At 46.7% G+C, this 21,983-nt stretch overlaps 1 protein-coding gene across 4 annotated transcripts in view; it reads left to right on the top strand.

Moving 5' to 3' along the window:
• Positions 1-439: 439 nt before the first annotated feature.
• TRIM44 (tripartite motif containing 44) overlaps positions 440-21,983 on the top strand; it is a 102,112-nt gene continuing 80,568 nt past the window's right edge. For 3 of the 4 annotated variants that reach the window (XM_045012564.1, XM_045012565.1, XM_045012562.1), the window contains exons 1-2: positions 440-1,221; positions 10,987-11,064. In XM_045012564.1, the coding sequence (XP_044868499.1) occupies positions 853-1,221; positions 10,987-11,064 (447 nt within the window). In that variant the 5' untranslated portion in view covers positions 440-852. The remainder of the gene's footprint in view (positions 1,222-10,986; positions 11,065-21,983) is intronic. The other variant, XM_045012563.1, reaches the window with a different exon arrangement.

Below are 21,983 nucleotides of genomic sequence, written 5' to 3'. Positions count from 1 at the left end.
CTAACTGATGCTGAATTTAGTCTCTGAACACCAGTGTCGCCTGAACACTGTAGGAAACATACAGTGGAGTGAGATTTTTAAATTAGTCACTGGAACAGAGTGTTGTTGCCACCATGTTGGTCCCACACCTGAAGCAGAGCTCTGTGTAAGCTTTGTCCCTCTCTCACCAACAGAAGCTGGTCCAATAAAAGATATTACCTCACCCACCTTGTCTCACTGAAACACACACAGGCATTTTTCATCATACCAAGAGGGAGATACTTAAAAAAAAAAAACTACCTTAAAATTAATCCCAGCAGGTGAGGGATTTCTGCTTCAAATCAGCGTGTTATGACAGATCTGATGCTTCCTGCAGTTTTAAAGGGAGGGGAGGGAAAAAAAGGCCATTGCCACTTTAAATGACTCAGGAAGTAAAAGCCAGGATGGCCTGAACTTTAAAAGTGAAAGTAGCTGCTAATGTGTATCGGGCCCGGCTGCTTGGTTTAGCGCAACAACTGGGATCCCAGCACCCTGCTCATCAAAACTAAGGAGCGGGGGGGATGGTTATTTTGGCGTTTTAAATCCCAGTTGCTCAGAAGGTGGGAGGCGGAGGGGGATCGGGCCGGGAGCTGAGCCAGGAATAGAAGGAGCGGGATTGTAGCTGGAGACGAGGAAGCAGAACAACTGGGCCGTTCAAGTGTCGCAGGGCAGAGAACAGCTGGAGGCTTGTGCTGGAAGGCGGGGGGAAGCCGCTTCCCAGCAGAGAGGCAGCAATTTCCCCCCCTTCCCCCATCTGAGAGCTGCGGCAGGGACGCGACCAGGAGGGGCAGGGGGCTGCAGCACCAGCCAGGCCACCCCCGGGAGAGGCTCGCCATGGCCTCTGCGAAGGGGGAGCGCGCCGAGGAGCTTCCCCCCGACGGCACGTGCGATGTCTGCGAGCCCGATGAAGCCGAGAGCGCGGTGGGGGTGTGCGAGGAGTGCGGCTTCTCCTTCTGCCAGCCCCACGCCGAGGAGCACGGCCAGAAGTACGCGGCCCACCGCCTGCGGGGCCCTGCCTCGGGCCGCGAGGAGGCGGGGGACGAGGCGCCCAAGCTGGAGCGGAAGAAGTGCGAGGAGCACGGGCAGGAGCTGAGCCTGTACTGCAAGGAGCACGAGGAGATCATCTGCGTGCTGTGCGCCGTCACCGGCACCCACCGGCAGCACCAGCTCATCACCCTGGATGAAGCCTACCAGGCCATGAGGGTAAGCGCCCCTCCCTGCCTCTCTCCAACGGGCTCCTCCTGCCTTCCCCCGGTTTCTCACCGCCCTGGGACCCTCTCCTCCGCTCGCGGGGTGCCGGAGGAGGAGCTCCAGTGAAGTGGCAGCATTGCACTGATGTGAGTGGAGCCCCATTGCACACCCTGGGGAAACTGAGGCACAAAGAGGGGCAGTTGCTCCCTTTGCAGGGCTGTTATACAGTGTGTCAGTTTCAGGGTCCAGTATGGCCTGCCAGGATGTGCGTGGTGATGTTAGGCCAGACTCACTGGTGCCCCATGTGTCCTCTCCTCTTATGGCTCCCCATCACACTCACCCATAAAACAGAAGGCTGGCAAGAGATGGAGAAAGAAGGGGCTTTAGAGCAGGCCCAAGGTACCTCTTTAGGATGGTCTGCCCCTCACCAGTGCAAGAGACAGGCCACGCTCCCATATTGGGTGTTGGTTGCCTGAGATGATCCTGCACTCCAGCAGTTCCCCATTGCCACAAGCTCCTTTGGCACTAGGGCATTGGGGGATGTAAAATAGGCTAATGCTCAGGACTGCAGTATTCTGCAGCGGAAGCTGAACTGGCCCCCTGGACTCCTGAAGAAGGGAGGCAAAAGCAAGCTCCCCTCTGCCTTTGTGCCAGTTCAGAGGCTGATTCCCCTGACGATAGTCTGTAAACTCTTGGATATTGTGGGCTTGATTTTTCTCTTGCACCAGTTGACACTGGAGTAACTCCACTGATGCCAGTGAAGTTGCTTTTGAATCCCATCAGAACGGCAAGAGAGTAAGGCCCTCTATTTTTTTGTCTTTACAGTGCACCCAGGAAACAGACATAACCAAATTCTCTATTGTGTGGTGTTGCTTACAACCCAAGTATAAACCAGACCCAACTTTTGCAGTGTCCAGCTGTAAAGGTTTCATTTGGACCCATCGGTGGGCTGCATATTGGAAGCATGGTTGTTAATGCACTCTAAGGCCTGATGATCCATGCTGCAAAGTTTTATCAGTAAAACTTGCCTTCTGTTGGCACACAAGCTGTATGCAGTGTGTTCCTTCTTAGAGATCCTAGGGATGGTTTGTGGTGTCTTTAATATCCTTGTTAAAGCAATCGTTCCTGGGAAATTTTTCCACATATTGTTATCACTTCTGACCTGCCCTTCCCCTGATGAGGGCATTTGTGCCACATGAGGGCATTTTCTATACCAGGGGTTGGCAAGCTTTCAGAAGTGGTGTGCCGAATCTTCATTTATTCACTCTAATTTAAGATTTCGCATGCCAGTAATACATTTTAATGTTTTTAGAAGATTTTTTTCTATAAGTCTATAATATATAACTAAACTATTGTATGTAAAGTAAAATAAGATTTTTAAAATGTTTAAGAAACTTCATTTAAATTAAAGTGCAGAGCCCCCCAAACCAGTGGCCAGGACCCAGGCAGTGTGAGTGCCACTGAAAATCAGCTTGCATGCCGCCTTCAGCACATGTGCCATAGGTTGCCTGCCCCTGTTCTATACTGAAACTAAGTGAGTTAGCAAACAAACCCCAGGATCTGTCATTGCAGGCTCAAGAAGCAACCAGCCAGCCCAAGCTTCTTTTCTCTGCTTCTGTAGTACTTGGGGCAGCTACAAGAGCATGTGTGGATTGGCCCCAGGGAGTTATGAATAGACTGCTTCTTTCTCCATCTCTTCCCATGTTTCTGTTTATGGGTGAATGTGATGGGCAGTCATAAGGGGAGATGACGCTGGGCAAGAATCAAGAAAGGAGGGAGGGGGAAGAAAAAATACATGGGTTAGAGATGAGGGGAAGAGAGATGACAGCAACCGTGCTGGGGCATTGGCGTGTGAGGATATGGAGAATGGTGGCTGGTTACCTATCAGTTGTAAAGAGCATCTCCAGTGGTGGAACAAAACATGGGAACTATGGAATAAAATCTGACTTAAGCAAGTAGCTCCCAGTAAATGTAATATTGCTGGGTTTTCTTGGGACAACTGTTTGTCATCCTATCATCACTCCTGTACTGTCTGGCTCCTCCAGTCTGATATTTAGGGAGGCTATTGACATGTATTAAACCTCTTACTCTCTGAAGTGGGAAATTCTTGTGTATTTCAGTAGCCTGCTGGTGCAATGTGCCCTGGCAAACCAAGACACAGCTGGTAGGTTTAATTTTAGGCCTCCCTTCCAGCCTTGATGGTTGTTTTTCTGCAATCCCAGGAGAAGTGCTGTTCTGTCTCTTAGGAAGTGTGGGAGTTTTTAAAGACACGGTGTTAATTTTCTAAGTATCAAAATAGAAAGGGGAAAAATACACAGACGTGCTGCTTCCTCTTTGTTCACTTCACTGCAGATTTATTTGTTCCATTAACAGCTAAAATGACTAGCTAAAGGACTGATAGCTCCTCTGGATACATCTACACTGCAGCTGGGAGCTTAGGGGGTTGAATGGGCTGGAGAGCCCGAGCTCCAGCCCATGCCGCTATGCCCACACTGCTGTTTTAAGTGTGCTAACACAAGCCCTGACAGCTCAGATCCATCTACCCAGGCTGAGAGGCTTGCTCCCTGCTGTAGTGTAGACACACCTTCAGTCTACCCTGCTGTTGCCTTTCAGCTGAAACCTTCTCCCACAGTTCCATAAAGAGTGGACTTGATGATTCAGGGGGGATTGGTAGTAAGATATTAAAAGCCTTTGAGTTGTATCCAACCCCCAATAGTTGCTGCTGCTGTTTCGCTGAGAGTTCCTACCATCTGATGGCTGTTGGGTGGCCTGTGCAAAATAAATTTGTTGGCTCAGTCCAGTTTCACGGTCTACATGGTAAAAATTGCTAGCGCCTGTAGCGCTGTTGTTGGCAGTCTCAGCAGAAGGGCCACTGAGAGCAGGCGCCTCTCCATCTCCGAGAGCTGGTCCCTTTGATCTGGGTTGCAGCGCATAGGGGAAGCTTGTTTGGCTGCTCTCCTTGCATTGCCTGTTTTCTGTCTTAAGTTGGGACTTCAGTCTCCAAGGCTGTCAAGACAACTCCCGATGTAAGCGCTGAATTCACGTGCACAATATGTTTTTTTTGTTTTTTGTTTTTTTTGAAGAGTTTGGGGGAATGCTCCCAAGCCATACTTGTTTCAGTAGTGTCACTTCAGTGTCTCAGGCCTTGGCTACACTTGCGAGTTACAGTGCAATAAAGCCGCCCACAGCGCTGTACCTCACTCCCCGTCCACACTAGCAAGGCACATACAGCGCTGTATCTCCACGGCTACAGCGCTGCTGGTATTCCACCTCCCCAAGAGCACCAATGTGGCCGCCCAGTGTGCTCTGATTGGCTTCCAGAAGTATTCGGCAGTATCCCACAATGCCTGTTCTAGCCACTCTGGTCATCAGTTCGAACTCTACTGCCCTGGCCTCAGGTGACCACTCATCAGACCCGCCCTTTATATTCCCTTGGAATTTAAAAAATCCCCTTCCTGTTTGCTCAGCCAGACGTGGAGTGCTATCAGTGAATCTTTCCAGGTGACCATGTCTCCATGCACCAAGCGAGCCCCAGTATGGAGCAATGGCGAGTTGCTGGACCTCATCAGTGTTTGGGGGCGGAAGCTGTCTAGTCCCAGCTGCGCTCCAGCCGTAGGAATTACAGTACCTTCAGGCAGATATCAAGGGCCATGATGGAAAGAGGCCATGACTGGAATGCACTGCATGTCACCTCCAACCCACTTTTCCCAACATCCGGGTTCTTACCGCCACCAGCTGCCTCCAACACCTGTATCTTTACCACCCAGCCCTGAAAACTACTACCCTTACCCTCTGCACTCAACCCCCATCACCATGCAGTATAGCCATCCTGAAGTGCAGCACTCATTGCACAGCACTCCAGACAGGAGATACGCAAATCTGTGATTGTACCGTTCTCCACCCCACCCCCTTGCCCTTTCTGATTCCCAAGAAGTTGTGTTTTCTTTTCAATACATGAATTTTCTTTTCAGTAAATGGATTCTTTGGCTTTGAAAACATGATTTATTATTGCATAAAGTAAAAGATACCTTAGCCCAGGAAAGAAACAGGCACTGCAAATCAGCTTAGCAAACACAGATTCCTACTAACATTGTAAGCACTGCACTTCACTACCATGCAGGGCACCAGACATTACTGCTGGTTTTCAGCCTCAAATTGCTCCCTCAAGGCATCCCTAATCCTTGCAGCCCCGTGCTGGGCCCCTCTAATAGCCCTGCTCTCTGGCTGTACAAATTCAGCCTCCAGGTGTTGAACCTCGGAGGTCCATGCCTGACTGAAGCTTTCACCCTTCTCTTCACAAATATTATGGAGGGTACAGCACGCGGATATAACCGCGGGGATGCTGTGTTCGGCCAAGTCCAGCTTCCCATACAGAGATCACCAGCGGCCCTTTAAATGGCCAAAAGCACACTCCACAGTGATTCGGCACCGGCTCAGCCTGTAGTTGAACCGTTCCTTGCTGCTATCAAGGCTCCCTGTGTAGGGTTTCATAAGCCACGGCATTAACGAGTAAGCCGGATCTCCAAGGATCACAATGGGCATTTCGACTTCCCCTACTGTGATCTTCCGCTCTGGGAAAAAAGTCCCGGCCTGCAGCTTCCTGAACAGAAACCGTTGAAAGATGGCACCAAATGTGGACGGAAACACAGGGATTGCTGGGATGCGAAGCGATGCATCACGGGACGTTGGGACAGGACCCAGAATGCCCCGCCCCCTTCCCACAAGCCACAGCACGAGAACGGGAAGAGGTGCTCTGTGGGATAGGTGTCCATAATGCACCGCTCCCAGTGCTGCTGCAAGTGCCGCAAATGTGGCCACGACAGTGCGCTGTCAGCTGTCAGTGTGGCCAGACTGCAGCGCTTTCCCTACTCAGCTGTACGAAGACAGGTTTAACTCACAGCGCTGTACAGCTGCAAGTGTAGCCATACCTTCAGATTGTTATTGTGCTTCCCTTAGAAGAAGTGAAAGTGTCAGTAACAAAGACTCCACTAGCTGCAATCCATCCACAACCCACCCATGCGCAGAGGTGAAGGGGCTGGATAATAGGCTGAAATCTTGTTCTTGTTTGTCAAGGTCATTCTTTGGCTAAGGGTTCCAAGTCAATAAGATGAAACCCAGAAAATTACAGATTGGCCTGACCTGCTAAATTGGAATCTGAATCCAAGCATTGCCAGTGTTTGAGGAGGTGAGGGGGTAGTGGTTCTGTTGATGGATTTTTGGTTTGAAAGAGAAGTATATGGGCTGACCCCTAGAGGGAACCTTATGTTTTTTTGAAATTATTAGAATTTATTTTGGCGCTCAAGTAGTTGCTGATTAGAACAAGGCAAGTAATGCAACAGGATTAATGAATGCCCATTTCATTAAGGGAGTTATTTCCGATGTGCTGAACACCCATAGCTTCCAGTGACTTGAACTGGAGCTGTGGGTACTTAGCATCTCTTTAAAAACAAGGTGTGGAATCCTTGTTCTGCCTCCTCCCCACCATTCCAGCGCCTTTGTTCTGGGTAAAAAGGCTGAAATGGTGTAAGCAGCTCTAAAAGCCCCAGATCTGGAAGGGACAGGCTGGGGCAGGTACTGTGGAGACAGCCATAAGGAGTCCTTGAGAGTTAGCCTTCACAAGCCTTGGCATTGGGGGCAGGGATGAGAGGGCATGTTAAAAGTGGGGGTTGCAGCAAGCAGACAGTTTCAGGCAGTGTTGCAGCCCAGAGCAGTGTTGCCAATTTAGAAAATTTGTTGCTAATCTAGCAGCTTTTTAGTCTCAGAAAGATTTGTCAAGGTTTGCTGCACCAGGTCGCTGAACAGTGACTTTTAAATAAATTTGTGGATACTCTGGTGACTTTTGTTTTTGCCCGTGCTCAGGGAGTGTGCTTCAGTTCCGGTCAGACCTTGCTTGGAGTTGGAGGCGCCTGTCCATGCGCGCTTCAGGGGTGCCAGATTTTGGCAGGGGGACGATGACGAGGGGAAATGCAGTGGCACCAGTCGCTCCTTGTGTAACTCTAGGCAGCAGCAAGCAGCAGCTGTAGTCTGCCCTGTTGTCACTCAGGATCCAGCAGTGTGGAGGATGGAGCCTCCGGCTGCAAACTGTCTCGCTGGGCTCAGCAGGTAAGAGACTCTCAGCACTGAGCTGCCTGCCTCGACAATCAGCACCCACCCTGGCTTCCCCCGGACGCCCAGCACACATCAATCCCGCCTCAGATGTTGATCACCCATAGCCCTTTACAAAGGGTCATTTACGATGAATGTGGAATCAACATCATCTCGGCACAACCAAATACAACTCTAATAGATCCTGAATCCTCCGCTGTACAGTTGCGAAACATGGACACTATGTTGCTCAGACTGGACAAAGCTGGAGGCTTTCTGCACAAAATGCCAACATCGTATATTGGGCATAAACTGGAATGACTTTGTAACGCAGATGTTTGATTGCTCCAGTCTACAGACTACTGGGGCCATTTGTCCATAGCCGGCATCTTATGCTTTTCAGACATATTGCCAGAATGCCTCTAGGCGTTCCAGCAAACACCATTCTCTGGGTGGCTTGTAACATCTGGGATATAGTTCCACCAACTGAGGAGTGGAGACGGCCCAGAGACAGACCCCTCTATTACATGGGTGCATCAAGTCTGTTCCGACATAAGACTTTCAACTGGTCAAGCCCTTGCGGCCACACAGGAATGGACCAAATGGCGAACAAATGGTACAGCCGATGGTTCAGCTGAGCATTGAAGAAGCACCGCCTATTTAGTGCCCCTACTGTCTCCTACACAGAATCTCTTGTCTGTCTGTCAACCTTGCAGTACCCATAATGCTACCCGAGAGCTCTGTCCACCCTCCAGCACTTCACCCAGAACACTTAAATCTTGTTACAATATATTTGAAAGGGGAAACTTTGCAGGAGAGCAGTTGAGTCCTTAGAATTGTCCTTTTCAATAAATCTCCACAGCCATGTGGAAGAAAGGCAATTGGTTGTCTTGATGCCTGTATTCACTTTATTTAAAATTCAGTTTTAATTATTTTAAAACTCCAATGAATGCATCTCTAGCTGTCCTAATGTTTACCACATCTGTCAGAGAAGCCTTTTCTTTTTAGCTCTTATACTTGTGGAGTTTTATTTCAAATTGCATGCTACAATAGCATTCAAAAGTGTGACATTTACAACTGACTCCACTGCAAGTTGAGTAAAACCCATACTGAATCATTCAAGGGCATACTGATGTAATTCATATGTTAATCACCTTTTCCCCAAAATAAGAAAAAGAAACAAGGAAACAAGAAACAATTCACTAGGATGTGTCCCTGCAAACAAATATATAAAGCTTTTACCAAGTAGCAAAACATTGCAATCATATGTACTTTAGAAGTGTTGTTGGTTACAAGACTTCTCCTGTTTAGGAAAAGATGGAGGGACTGCTCCCGCTGAAGTTGGTGACTTCACTAGCAGTGGATTCAGGCATCAAATCTAGGAAATTGGTGTGGAGTTGGGGCTTCTTTGTACCATGTGATGACAGCAGCCAATGGAAGATGATCACCCAGATAAAATACAGGCTCTCTGGAGTTTAGAGAGATTTTTGCTCCATCTGGAGACTTTTCAAGGTCCAAATGGTGACTTTCACTGAGTGGCAGTTGCAACGCTGAGCCAGAGTACAGCCCTTGGATGTTGCCATAACTGAGGCTTTTAGCCATCTGAGCCCTGGCCCCATCTCCTCTTGGGTAGCATAGACTCTCACCCCGGCACACGCTTTCTTATTTTAAATTTTTGTATCCCAGAATTCGCAGAATAAATTAACTGAATACACTCCTGGTTCATATTTACCCAAATTTAACCATGATGCTCCCATCTCTATTACAGATTGGGCAGGTGCATACTGGGTGCAATTTTAATTTCCTTGGAGCACTGTTTCTTGAAATGAACTAGCAAGTTCTCGTTGTTCATCCTGCTTCTTACTGAGTTCCTAGCAGGGTGTCTATATCTAACTTCACCTGCTATAGAAGTGCAGTCCCACAGGATGCTGAGTGCTCTGGACTCTGTGAAATGAGTGAGCATTGAGGTTGCTCTGCACCCTTATTTGTGCAATGGTAGGCCTGCAGTACCAAGGATGTAATCAATCTGCTTCAGTCAGGTGGGTGGCGGGATAAGGTTGGTTAGGTTTTTGCAAACTTCAAATTGCTGTCTGTACTCCTGTATCCGCAGTGGAGAGAGAAACTTTAATGGGTAACAAACATTTTTAGCAGTGGCTTGGATCGTCCTAGTTTTAGAATGTGTGTTCAGACTCAACTCTCCTTTCCAAAAGAGCATGCTCCAAGTAATATTGTCACCTGGTCAGTAGGTGACAATAACCAGCCTTGTTCGACTTTCAGAAGTCGTACCCTGATAGCTTATTTATCAAAAATAATTGGGATGATGTTTTAATGCTGTGGAAGAGCCACGTGGCAAGTGAAATGACAGACTCAGGTAATGCCCTAAGCAGATCCTAGTCTCTGAACTAGGATCATAGGAGCTACTGTGGAGGATCTAGAGCACAGGAGTTTAAATCAGATGGGACCTGCTCACATCTCTCTGCTTTGACATTTAAAGTATTTTGAGAGGAAAAAATGCTCTTGTTTTCTGACTCTGGGTGTGTGTTAAGGATCATTGGGATGCTGCTTGCATTGTTTAAATCACTCTGCCTTCTCTCACGTCAAACTAGTACTGGACACTTGCTATTGATGCCTCATTGAAAAACTTCTGAAAAACGCCTGCTTATATACCATATTTTAATAGTTTACCATTTATTTGGTTGATTACTTGGAGCACCTGTATACAAATAAGATCTTTGTTGCTTTTGATTTTTGTCTGTTCCTGCTTCTTCCGCCTCCTTTGAAATCCTAATCTGAATGTCATAATTGACTGCTCAAGGAACAGAGGATACGATACCTGGAAACTGACTGTCGCTATATAAATACCTTTATTAGGTAGGTTTCCAGTGAGGAATGAGCAACAGAAACAGATGACATTATTCCTGTTTTGATGCAGCTGTCCCAAGTTAATTTTTTTTTTAAAGGAAGACATCAGAAACATTCACTATAAGCAGAATCATCCTGTGCAAATATCCTCTCAGATAAGTGTAACTTTACTTTTTGCATAGAACAGTTGAAGCAAAGGAAATGAATATTCCAGGGATTCCATAAGTGCCTATCACTTCACTTCTCTCTCCTGAAGTATGAACTCTTGATTGCTTCCTTAATTAGTTCTTTCCTTTTTTAATCTCTCTCTCTGCTCCTGTTTATAAATTTAATCTTGTACTTTTTGTATATCCATTATCAGGCAGCCAGTGCCCATTATAGAATGTAAATGTTACATGGACCCAGGCCACCCCATTCTTGCAGATCCTCAGTAAGAGCCTTATCCTGTAAAGTGCTGAGTGCCTCCTGCAAGTCACTGAGCCATTGGCTTTAGTAGTAGTTGAGGGGCAATGAGCATCTTGTAGGATTGGGCCCTAATTCAGTGAACATGGGTGCAGCTGAGCCATGAGACAAAGCAATGAATGAGTCAGCCTGTGCAATTGCATTTAATTTTCATTCCAATAGTTTTCTCAGCTCACTTGGCGGCAGCTTTTTGTCTGAACAAAAATAGTCCCAGAAGAGGAGGCAAATGTATTCATGGGTTCGCTGCAACTTGGCTGATAGAATTAGCTGAAAAATTGCTGCCTCTCATTGTCCTGTGACAATCCTTGTTGTGCTTGGTGGAGTTAAAATGAGTGCTGTTTAGTGACCTCTGTCCTCCCTTCCTTATAGAATAGAGAACCTGTTGACCTGAAGGTGGCCATGCTGGAGATGGTGGAAAGGTTAAAGTTCAAGTGTGCAGACCCTAAAGTAAGTTACTGAAATGATTGTTTGTTTGAATGCGCGCACTCTCTCTCTTGCCTTTCATTCTCCTTGAGCTAAGTGCAATATATTGTTAATGACTATCTGAATGTTACATTGAGATCTAATTAAGCATGTCAATCAAAACACAGAAAGCAGACTTCGAATATGCCTAGTGATATATCATATATTTTCCCCTTGTATGTGCAAAGTCATAAAATAGAATCATTAATTGTTTTCCCTCAACCTCAAACAAGTGTGTTGTTAATTTTCTTTGCAGTAGCACTTCCTTAGAGGCCCACACCCACTCTAAAATCAGTGTAGCTAAACAAATTGTGAAAGGTTCACAACGAGCTATACTGTTGCTAAGGTGGCATCAGATAAACATGATCTATTGGGGAAACTAGGGCCTTGTCTACACTACAAGACTATTTCGAATCTACTTAAGTCGAATTTGTGGATTCGACCTTATGAAGTCGAATTTGTGTATCCACAGTAAATACACTAATTCGAATTTCTGAGTCCACAGTAACGGGGCTGGCGTCGACTTTGGAAGCGGTGCACTGTGGGAAGCTATCCCACAGTTCCCGCAGTCCCCGCTGCCCATTGGAATGCTGGGTAGAGCTCCCAATGCCTCCTGGGGGAAAAATGTGTCGAGGGTGCTTTTGGGTAACTGTTGTCATTGAACCGTCAATCACGCCCTCCCTCCCTGAAAGCTCCGGCGGGAAATCTGTTCGCGCCCTTCTCTTGTCAGTTACAGCGCGTACGCCACAGCACTGCGAGCATGGAGCCCGCTGCGATCATCGCTGCACTTATGGCCGTTGTCAACTCTTCGCACCTTATCGTCCACCTCTTCCACAGTCAGCTGCTGAGAAATCGGGCGAGGAGGCTTCGGCAGCGCGGTGAGGACAGGAATTCACAGAGTGGCGCAGACCTCTCACAAAGCAGGGTACGCCGCGCCGTGGAGATCATGGTGGCAATGGGTCAAGTTCATGGTGTGGAACGGCGATTCTGGGCCTGGGAAACAAGCACGGACTGGTGGGACCGCATAGTGCTGCAGGTCTGGGATGAATCACAGTGGCTGCGAAACTTCAGGATGCGTAAGGGCACTTTCCTTGAACTCTGTGACTTGCTGTCCCCTGCCCTGAAGCGCCAGGACACCCGGATGCGAGCAGCCCTGAGTGTGCAGAAGCGAGTGGCCATAGCCCTCTGGAAACTTGCAACGCCAGACAGCTACCGGTCAGTAGCGAACCACTTTGGCATGGGCAAATCTACCGTTGGGGTTGCTGTGATTGCCGCGATGGGATTCCCAAACTGCGGTGGGGCTATAGATGGGACTCACATCCCTATCCTGGCACCAGCCCACCAGGCCAGCGAGTACATTAACCGAAAGGGCTACTTTTCAATGGTGCTGCAAGCACTGGTAGACCATAGGGGACGTTTTACCAACATCTTCGTTGGGTGGGCGGGCAAGGTTCATGACGCGCGTGTGTTCAGGAACTCTGGTCTGTTTAAACGCCTCCAGGCAGGTACTTTCTTCCCGGACCACAAAATAACGGTTGGGGATGTGCAGATGCCTACAGTGATCCTCGGGGACCCAGCCTACCCGCTAATGCCCTGGCTCATGAAGCCCTATACAGGCGCCTTGGACAGAGAGAAGGAACTCTTCAACTAGCGGCTGAGCAAGTGCAAAATGGTGGTGGAGTGTGCTTTTGGACGTCTCAAGGGGAGATGGCGGAGCTTACTGACTCGCTCGGACATCAGCGAAAAGAATATCCCCGTAGTTATTGCTGCTTGCTGTGTGCTACACAATCTCTGTGAGAGCAAGGGCGAGACCTTTTTGTCCGGATGGGAGGTTGAGGCAAATCGCCTGGCTGCAGTTTACGCTCAGCCAGACACCCGTGCCGAGAGAATATCCCAGCGGGAAGCGCTGTGTATCCGGGAGGCTTTGAAAGCAAGTTTCCTCGGAGAGCAGGGTAACCTATGACTCTCCACTTGCTTTCAAGAGAAACTGACCCTGGGCCCGTGTCTGTATGTGTTGATTTCGATCTGCGGTTACATACCCCGTTCTCCAAGTTTCCCCCACTTCCAAAGCACGTTTTAAAGCAAATTAATTGTTACGCTCATTATTAATAAATCTTTGTTTTACTTTGCATTTCTGTTCAGGTGTTGAAACATGGACGCATACTGTGCTGGGCACGGTGTGCACTGATGTACAGACCGCTTGTTCCATAGAGGAATGACATCCTCCTGCTCCTACATAGGTCTCTGGGGTGGGGGACGGTTGCAAGTGGTTGTGCAGGAAGGGGTGGGTTTGCAGGAAGGGGCGAGTGGTGCCTTCTTTGGATAGGGGTTTGGATGACGGCAGTGGGCTGCGGGTTTGGGCGTAGGAAGGGGTGAGGGGTGTGGGGGAAGGGTGAGTATCTGTCCGTGGATGAGGGCTCTTGTTGGGGCTCAGGGCAGCGGAGAGGCTCGTTGCTACGGTGGAAGTGCATGGTAAGGGCAGCGTGCCTTAACATTAAGGGGGTGGCAGGCGCTAGGACCCTGGACAAGCATACACATCACAGAATGACCCGGGGCAGCATACACCACACAGAGTGACCCTGGTGCCTACTGACTGCAGTGTGTGTGTGCCCTGCAGTTGATCATGCCCCCAAGTCTGTACCCTGGTAATGTAGGCTATACCGTGCAATTATAAATCCCCTCCCCCCCCCATACACAAAAAAATCCTCTGACACGAAAGACGTGACTGAAACAGTGAATAACAGCAAACAGCTTTTAATAATCTAATACACACTGGGGGGATGAAACTTGGATTTGGGACTGGGTGAGCCTGTAAGGGAAGCACTTCTACAAATTTATAGCGTGAGAGGTGTGTGGTACATTAGTGCTATGCAGTGGTGCAGTGACAGTTCTCACGGCCCCTACCGCCCCTCCGTCTTGTACTTTTGGGTGAGGGGGGGCAGGACTTCTTGGTGGGGGAGGGCGGTTGCAGATACACTGCAGGGGGGCTCTGTCCTCCTGCCTGCGGTCCTGCAGAACATCAACAAGGCGCCGGAGCGTGTCCGTTTGCTCCCTCATTAGCCCAAGCAGCGTTTGAGTCGCCTGCTGGTCTTCCTGCCGCCACCTATCCTCCCGTTCGATGTGTGTGCGATGCTGTTGACATAGGGTCTCCCTCCACTGTCTCTGCTCTGCCGCCTCGGCTCTGGAGCAGGCCATCAGTTCCGCGAACATCTCGTCCCTAGTCTTTTTCTTTCGCCGCCTAATCTGCGCCAGCCTCTGCGAGGGGGATGCCGGGGCAGTCCGGGAAAGAGCCGAAGCTGTGTGATGGGAAAAGTAACTGATTTCCTTGAACAGATACATGTTTGCGAACAGTGAACACAGTCTAGTCAGTTTCTCTGAACAAGACCATACAGGGCAACAAGTCTCACGAGATCTCGGGACAAGTTCGAGATTTCGGAATACGCTCTCATTGGCTGCGGCATTGCACAGGAGAGCGGACAAGTGGGGAGAGACAGCTGAATCCGTCTAGCAGACAGTCCTGGTAAGCCTTACAGTACATTCTGCTTATCAGTTAATGGATAGCTGTGCCCTCCCGCTAAAGGCAATCTGGAAATCATATACTCTGACCCTTTTCCAGCCACTCCCGCCAGTGCACGGGAAAGATCAATGTATGCTTTTCCTATGTGGCCTACAACACGTGGCTGTTAAGCGAGGGTCATTGTTATGCAAAGTAAAAGTCAACCATTCACAACAGTAACAATACACTAATTGCCCTAATTAGATGCAGCATTTCATGAACGAGATCACCCTGATGCGGGTCCCTCGGAGTCACAAAGAGCGGATGCTAAGGGAAGCCCTGCAGAGACCAGGACCATATGCGGCCATGCTTGTGGAGGCGATGATTCCCATCTACATAAGGATATCCTGGCGCGGAAGAGTGTGCTTCCACGGAGCACCCAACAAGGCACCTCTCCCCAGGAACCTCCTGCGGAGGCTTTTCGAGGACCTAAATGGGACCTTTCTTGAATTGTCCCTGGAGGATTATTGTTCAATCCCTATATGTGTGGGCCTACTTTTCATATAGTTTTTCATTGAAAATTTTATATATAGTATTTCTATTTTTTTATACCTGTTTTATAAAAAATAAATGTTTACATGTTTATAGCACTTACCGCCTGATCCTTCCCCTGATTCAGAGTCCGGGTTAACGGCTGGGGAGGGTTGGTAGGGGATCTCTGTGAGGGTGATGAAGAGATCCTGGCTGTCAGGGAAAGCGGTATTGTGTTGGCTGTCGCCTGCGCCGTCCTCCACAGACCCTTCCTCATCTTCCACATCGGCGAACATCGAGGAGGAACTGTCCAGGTTCACTATGCCATCCACTGAGTCCACGGTCACTGGTGGGGCAGTGGTGGCAGACCCACCTAGAATGGCATGCAGTGCCTCGTAGAAGCGGCATGTCTGGGGCTGGGCTCCGGAGCGTCCGTTTGCCGCTCTGACTTTTTGGTAGCCTTGTCTCAGGTCCTTGATTTTCACGCGGCACTGCATTGCATCCCGGCTGTATCCTTTCTCTATCATTGCTTTGGAGACCTTCTCGAAGGTCTTTGCATTCCGCTTGTTGGAGCGCAGCTCCGACAGCACAGACTCCTCGCCCCACACACCGATCAGATCCAGGACTTCCCGGTCTGTCCATGCTGGGGACCTCTTTCTATTCTTGGATTGGCCGGACTCCTCTGCTGGAGAGCTCTGCATCGTTGCAGGTGCTGCGGAGCTCGCCCCGATGTCCAGCCAGAACGTCAGATTCAAAGTGCCCAGACAGGAAAAGGAATTCAAATTTTCCCGGGGCATTTCCTGTGTGGCTGGTCAGAGAATCCAAGCTCCGACTGCTGTCCAGAGCGTCAACAGAGTGGTGCAGTGTGGGATAGCTCCCGGAGCTACTAAGTTCGATTTGCATCCACACCTAGCCTAATTCGAGCTAGCCATGTCGAATTTAGCGTTACTCCACCTGTCGGGGTGGAGTACCGAATTCGAACTAAAGAGCCCTCTAGTTCGAATTAAATGGCTTCCTGGTGTGGACGGTTGAGCGGTTAGTTCGAATTAACGCTGCTAAATTCGATTTAAAATCCTAGTGTAGACCAGGCCAAGGACAACAGTCTTCCTTCGTCATCCAAGTTGAGATAATAACCAAGAGCCCTTTGGAGAATGTGCTAAGGCTCCATGTGACAAGGAATCTTGTCAGAAGATGTAAAGGTGACAATCTTCCTGGAAAAACAGACCTCCTGGAAAGAGAAGGGAAGGTATAACAGCTCAAGTGTACGTATTCCAGTGCAGAGTCAAGGAGTTTACTAAGAACTACTTACTGGTATGACACCTGTTAACATGGACTCCCATTTGCTAACCAAAACACTGCAATGGAAATGGCATCTGCAAAGCTTCATTTGAGGGCCTGGGAGTGGTTTTCAGAAAGGGAAGCCACAAACAGGAATTATCATTGACAAACATCTCAGCAGGAGAGCGGAAAGAAGGCTTCTACTTCTCAACATTGTGGTAAATATAAGGCATACATCAGCAAAATTGAGACTAAAGTGGTTTATACAAGTGCTGGTAGCTGTTCTCCTTGTGGAGGTGGTTTTATTACAGCGCTAGGAGAGCTCTCTCCCAGTGCTGGAGCCGCGACTACACAGCCACGGCACCGCTTTAACGTCGGTTGTGTAGACATACCCTTACGCCAGTTATCAGGAAAAACTTCCAAGTGGGAAGTTGCAGCAAACCCCATTGCTTGATGTATTGAAAACTCAATGGGACAAAAATAGTAGCATAACAAAGGTGCCACAATGTATATAGTAGAACTAGTCAGTTACCAACACCAGAGCTCCGAACTTGCCAGTCAATCACACACCTCGTTTGGATCCAGAAGTACACAATCAGGCAGAAGCAGAGACCAAAAAAAGGGGGGTGGGGAAATAAAGTCCAGTACTGTGTTAAACATAAACTACTAAAAATATAAAGGGAGAGCAGCATTTTTGTTCTGCATAGTAAAGTTTCAAAGTTGTATCAATGTTCAGCTGTAAACGTCTGAAAGAACCATAACATTCAGAGTGATGAACAACCTCCATTCCCACGGTGTTCGTAACTCTGAGGTTCTACTGTAGATGACGGGATAGGTCTTCCTTCTCTCTTATCCTGTGCACTTGTATTCTTTTGAAGTTTCCTGATTGTTTCCATATTTCCCTCCAGTTGCTAAATCATGTTGTAAGTACTTCCAGGGTTTGCATAGTGTGTGGTAATTGTACCCTGCTTGCTCCTCACTAAGGATTGTTTGGTACTGGAATTCCAAAATGAGCTGGAGGGAAGTTGTGATCAAATGCACAATGAGTATACCAAACCAAAACATAGATTGTAATGTAACAAATTCTTTACTAACACCCAAACCTCATAGTACCTGGTACAGTAGCTGGGGTGGCAGACTGCCCCCCTCCATTGTGGCCAACATCTATTTTTCCTTCTATAATAGACTGTTTTGTTACTGAGATTTTTTTTTTCCTTTCCCCTGCTGTAATTCTCCTGAAACATCTGCTTGAACCAGAAACAAACAGCAGTTCGATCTCTGGATACAGCGTCCTTGCCTGAACGCTCTGGCCCTGAAATCCTCCAGCGCTTTGTTCCTGTAGCGTTTTTTCCCTCTAGCACTACAAGACTTGATTAATCCAAATGTTGAAGTCCCGCAGGCACTGTAGTTATTTTTAGCTTTAGAGCTCTGCAAAAGGTGAATGAAGATTTATGATTTCATCTAATATAAATCTAGCAGCTCTTCCCTTCCCAGCTAGGACTTGGATGGATTCCAGCAACCTCCTCCCCTCTCTTAAATAGCCTTTTATTTCTTTAATTAAAAAGTTCAGAAGGGCCAGTGAGTCCTTCAGGGTCCTAAGGAGCATGGATGAAATAGGTACAATATATAATGTTAGGAATGTCTGTGTATGGCTGCTTTCATTTGGGGATTATAAATTGGCTTTTGCAAACACCCATTTATTTTGTGCATTGGTTCAATGTCTTGGGGGTGGGAGGAAGAGGAGGCTGGAGTGGTGAGAGAGGCTGGTTAGACTAGTGATGAACCTTAAAAAGTTTGGAGATCCATTTTGGACGCTTACCTAAAGTTCTAAGGATCTCTTATTTGAATATCTCCTTAAGAATGGACTCCGTCTTTACCCCACCCTTCCATTTCCCCATGTAGTTTATATTTTACAGTGGGCTTTTACAGTTGACTCTTATTCTGAGGGGATAAACCTTAGAACATAAGAATGGCCATATTGGGTCAAACAAATGGTCCATCTAGCCCAGTATCGCATCCTCCTGACAGCAGCCAACACCAGATGCCTCAAAGGGAATGAACAGAACAGGGCAACCATCAAGTGATCAATCCCCTGTCATCCAGTCCCACCATCTGCCTGCCAGAGGCCTAGGAACACCCTGACTATCTTGTCTAATAGCTATTGTCTAATAGCTCCATGAATTTATCTAATTCTTTTTTGAACCCAGCTATAGTTTTGGCCTTCACAACATCCCCTGGCAACAAAGTTGACTGTGCATTGTGTGAATTAGTACTTGTTTGTTTTAAACCTATTAATTTCATTGGGTGACTTTGTTCTGTTTGGTTCTTGTGTTATGTGAAGAGGTAAATAACACTTCCTTACTCACTTTCTCCACACCATTTGTGGATTTTATAGATCTCTGTCATGCCCCTCTGCCTCCCCCCCGCCCGTCATCTCTTTTTCTAAGATGAACAGTCCCCATATTTTTAATCTTTCCTCATATGGAAGCTGTCCAATGCCCTTCATCATTACGTTGCCCTTCTCTGTACCTTTTCCATTTCTAAAATACCCTTGTTGAGATGGAGCGACCAGAACTGCATGCAGTATTCAAGGTATGAGTGCACTGTGAATTTATATAGTGGCATTACTGTCTTATTATCTCTCCGTTTCCTAATGGTTACTAACATTGTTAGCTTTTTTGACTGCTGCTGCTACACATTGAGTGGATGTTTTCAGAGAACTATCCACAATGACTCCAAGATCTTTCTTGATGGTAACTGCTAATTTAGACACCATCATTTTATATGTATAGTTGGGATTATGTTTCCCAATATGCATTACTTCGCATTTATCAACATTGAATTTCATCTGCCATTGTGTTGCCCAGTCACCCAGTTTTGTGAGATCCGTTTTTAACTCTTCATAGTCTTCTTTGAACTTAACTATCTTGAGTAATTTTGTATCATTTGCAAACTATGCCACCTCACTGTTTACCCTTTTTTTCCAGATCATTTTTGACAATGTTGACCAGCACTTGTCCCAGTATAGATTCCTGGGGGACCCAGTTATTTACCTCTCTCCATTCTGAAAACTGGCCATTTATTTCTACCCTTTGTTTCCTGCCTTTTAAACAGTTATTGATACATGAGAGGACCTTCCTTCTTATCCCATAACTGCCTACTCCGCTTAAGAGCCTTAGAGATCTTGTCAAAGATTTTATGAAAGTCCAACTTCACTATATCCAGTGGATCACCCTTGTCTGCATTTTTGTTGACCCCGCCCCTCAAAGAATTGGTGAGGCATGATTGATTTCCCTTTACAAAAGCCAGGTTGTCTCTTCCCAAACAGATTTGTGTTCATCTATTTGTCTGAGAATTCTGTTCTTTGCTATAGTTTCAACCAATTTTCCTGGTACTGAAGTTAGGCTTACTGGCTTCTAATTGCCAGGGTTGCCTCTGGAGCCTTTTATAAAAATTGGCATCACGTAAGCTGTCCTCCAAACATCTGGTACAGAGGCCGATTTAAGTTAGTAGTTATGCAATTGCATATTTGAGTTGCCTCAGAACCCTTGGATGAATATCATCTAGCCCTGGTGGCGTATTACAGTTTAATATATCTATTCGTTCCAAAACCCTCCTCGATTGGCACCTCAATCTGGGACAGTTATTCAGATTTGTCACCTAAAAAGACTGGCTTAGTTGTGGGAACTCTCTAACATCCTCTGCAGTGAAAATCGATGCAAAGAATTTAGCTTCTCCACTATGGCTTTGTCTTCCTTGAGTGATCCTTTATCACCTTGAGAATCCATGGCCCCACTGACAGGCTGTCGGCTTTTGATGTACTTAAAATTGTTTTTGCTCTTAGTTTTTTGCTAGTTGCTCTTCAAATTCTTTTTTGGCCTGCCTAATAGTACTTTTACATTTGACTAGCCAGAGTTTATGCTCTTTTCTATTTTCCTCCATAGGATTTGACTTCCAATTTTTAAAGGAAGCTTTTTTGCTTCTAACAGCCTCTCTTGCTTTGTTGTTTAGCCATCATGGCATTTTTCTAGTTATCTTTATATAAGATATATAGATATAGATATAATTTGAGGCTCTATAATAGTTTTTTTTTTAAAGTTTCCATGCAGCTTGCAGACCTTTCACTTCTGTGACTGTTTCTTTTAATTTCTATGTAACTAGTTTCCTCATTTTTGTGTAGTTTTTTTTTTTAACTTAAATGTTACTAGGGTGGGCTTCTTTGGCATTTTCCCCTTCACAAGGATGTTAAATTTAATTATATTATGGTCGCTATTACTGAGCAGTTCAGGTACATACATCTCTTGGATTAGATACTGTGTTCCACTTAGTACTAAATAAAGAATTGTCTCTCCCCTTGTGGATTCCAGGACCTGCTGCTCCAAGAAGCAGTCATTAATGGTGTCTAGAAACTTAATATCTGCATCCTTCCCTGAGGTGACATGTACCCAGTGTATATGAAGGTAGTTGAAATCCCCCATTATTATTAAGTTTTCTATGTTTAAAGCCTCTCTAATTTCCCTGAGCATTTCACTTTCACCATCACAGTCCTAGTCCAGTTGTCGGTAGTATATTCCTATTGCTATACTCTTGTTATTCAAGTATGGAATTTCTTAAGAAAGGTCCATAGAGATTCTGTGTGTAGTTGTATTCGTTTAAGAGTTTTACTGTATTTGGCTCTGTGTGCTTTCTTTCACATATTTAGTGCCATTCCCCCACCAGCACAACCTACTCTGTCATTCCTATATATTTTGTACCCTTGTATTACCATATCCCATTGATTATCATCGTTCCACAAAATTTCTGTGGTGCCTATTATATCAATATCCTCATTTAATACCAGGCACTCAAGTTAACCCATTTTAGTATTTAGATTTTTACCATTTGTATACCAGCACTTTCAGTTGTCTGCCCTCCAAGTGACGTCATCGAATGGGACTCTTTTTTTTTTTTTTTCTTTTTTTTTTCATTTTACTGTTTCTCTTCAGTTCCTCTCTGTACATTATCAACTTCTATCCTCTCCTCTTTGCTAGGATATAGAAAATCCCTGATAATAGATCCTCCACTATAGGATGTATCTGTCTGAACTGTGTGCTACTCCACACCTGTCAGCTTTCCCTCAGCCCTTAGTTTAAAAACTCCTCTACGACCTTTTACATTTTACATGCCAGCATTCTGGTTCCATTTTGTGGTTTAGGTGGAGCCCATCCTTCCTATCTAGGCTCCTCCTTTCCCAAAAGGTTCCCCAGTTCCTAATAAATCTAAAACCCTCCTCCCTACACCATTGTCTCGTCCATGCTTTGAACCTCTGCAGTTCTGCCTGTCTAACTGGCCCTATATGTGGAACTGGAAGCTTTTCAAAGAATGTTACCATGGAGGTCTTGGGTTTTAATCTCCTACGTAGCAACCTAAATTTGGTCCCCAGCACTTCTCTCCTATCTTTCCATATATCATTGGTACCTACATGTATCACAACCGCTGGTTCCTCCCCAGCTCTACACATAAGTCTGTCTAGTTGTCTGGAGAGATCTGCAACCCTTGCATCCAGCAGGCAATTTCCTTGGAGAAGAAGGATTTGGCGTGGAGCTTTTGGAATTTGTTT

This window comes from Mauremys mutica, chromosome 4, assembly GCF_020497125.1.
Source record: "Mauremys mutica isolate MM-2020 ecotype Southern chromosome 4, ASM2049712v1, whole genome shotgun sequence".
Lineage (NCBI taxonomy): Eukaryota > Metazoa > Chordata > Testudines > Geoemydidae > Mauremys > Mauremys mutica.
This window is presented reverse-complemented; position numbering and strand designations above follow the sequence as displayed.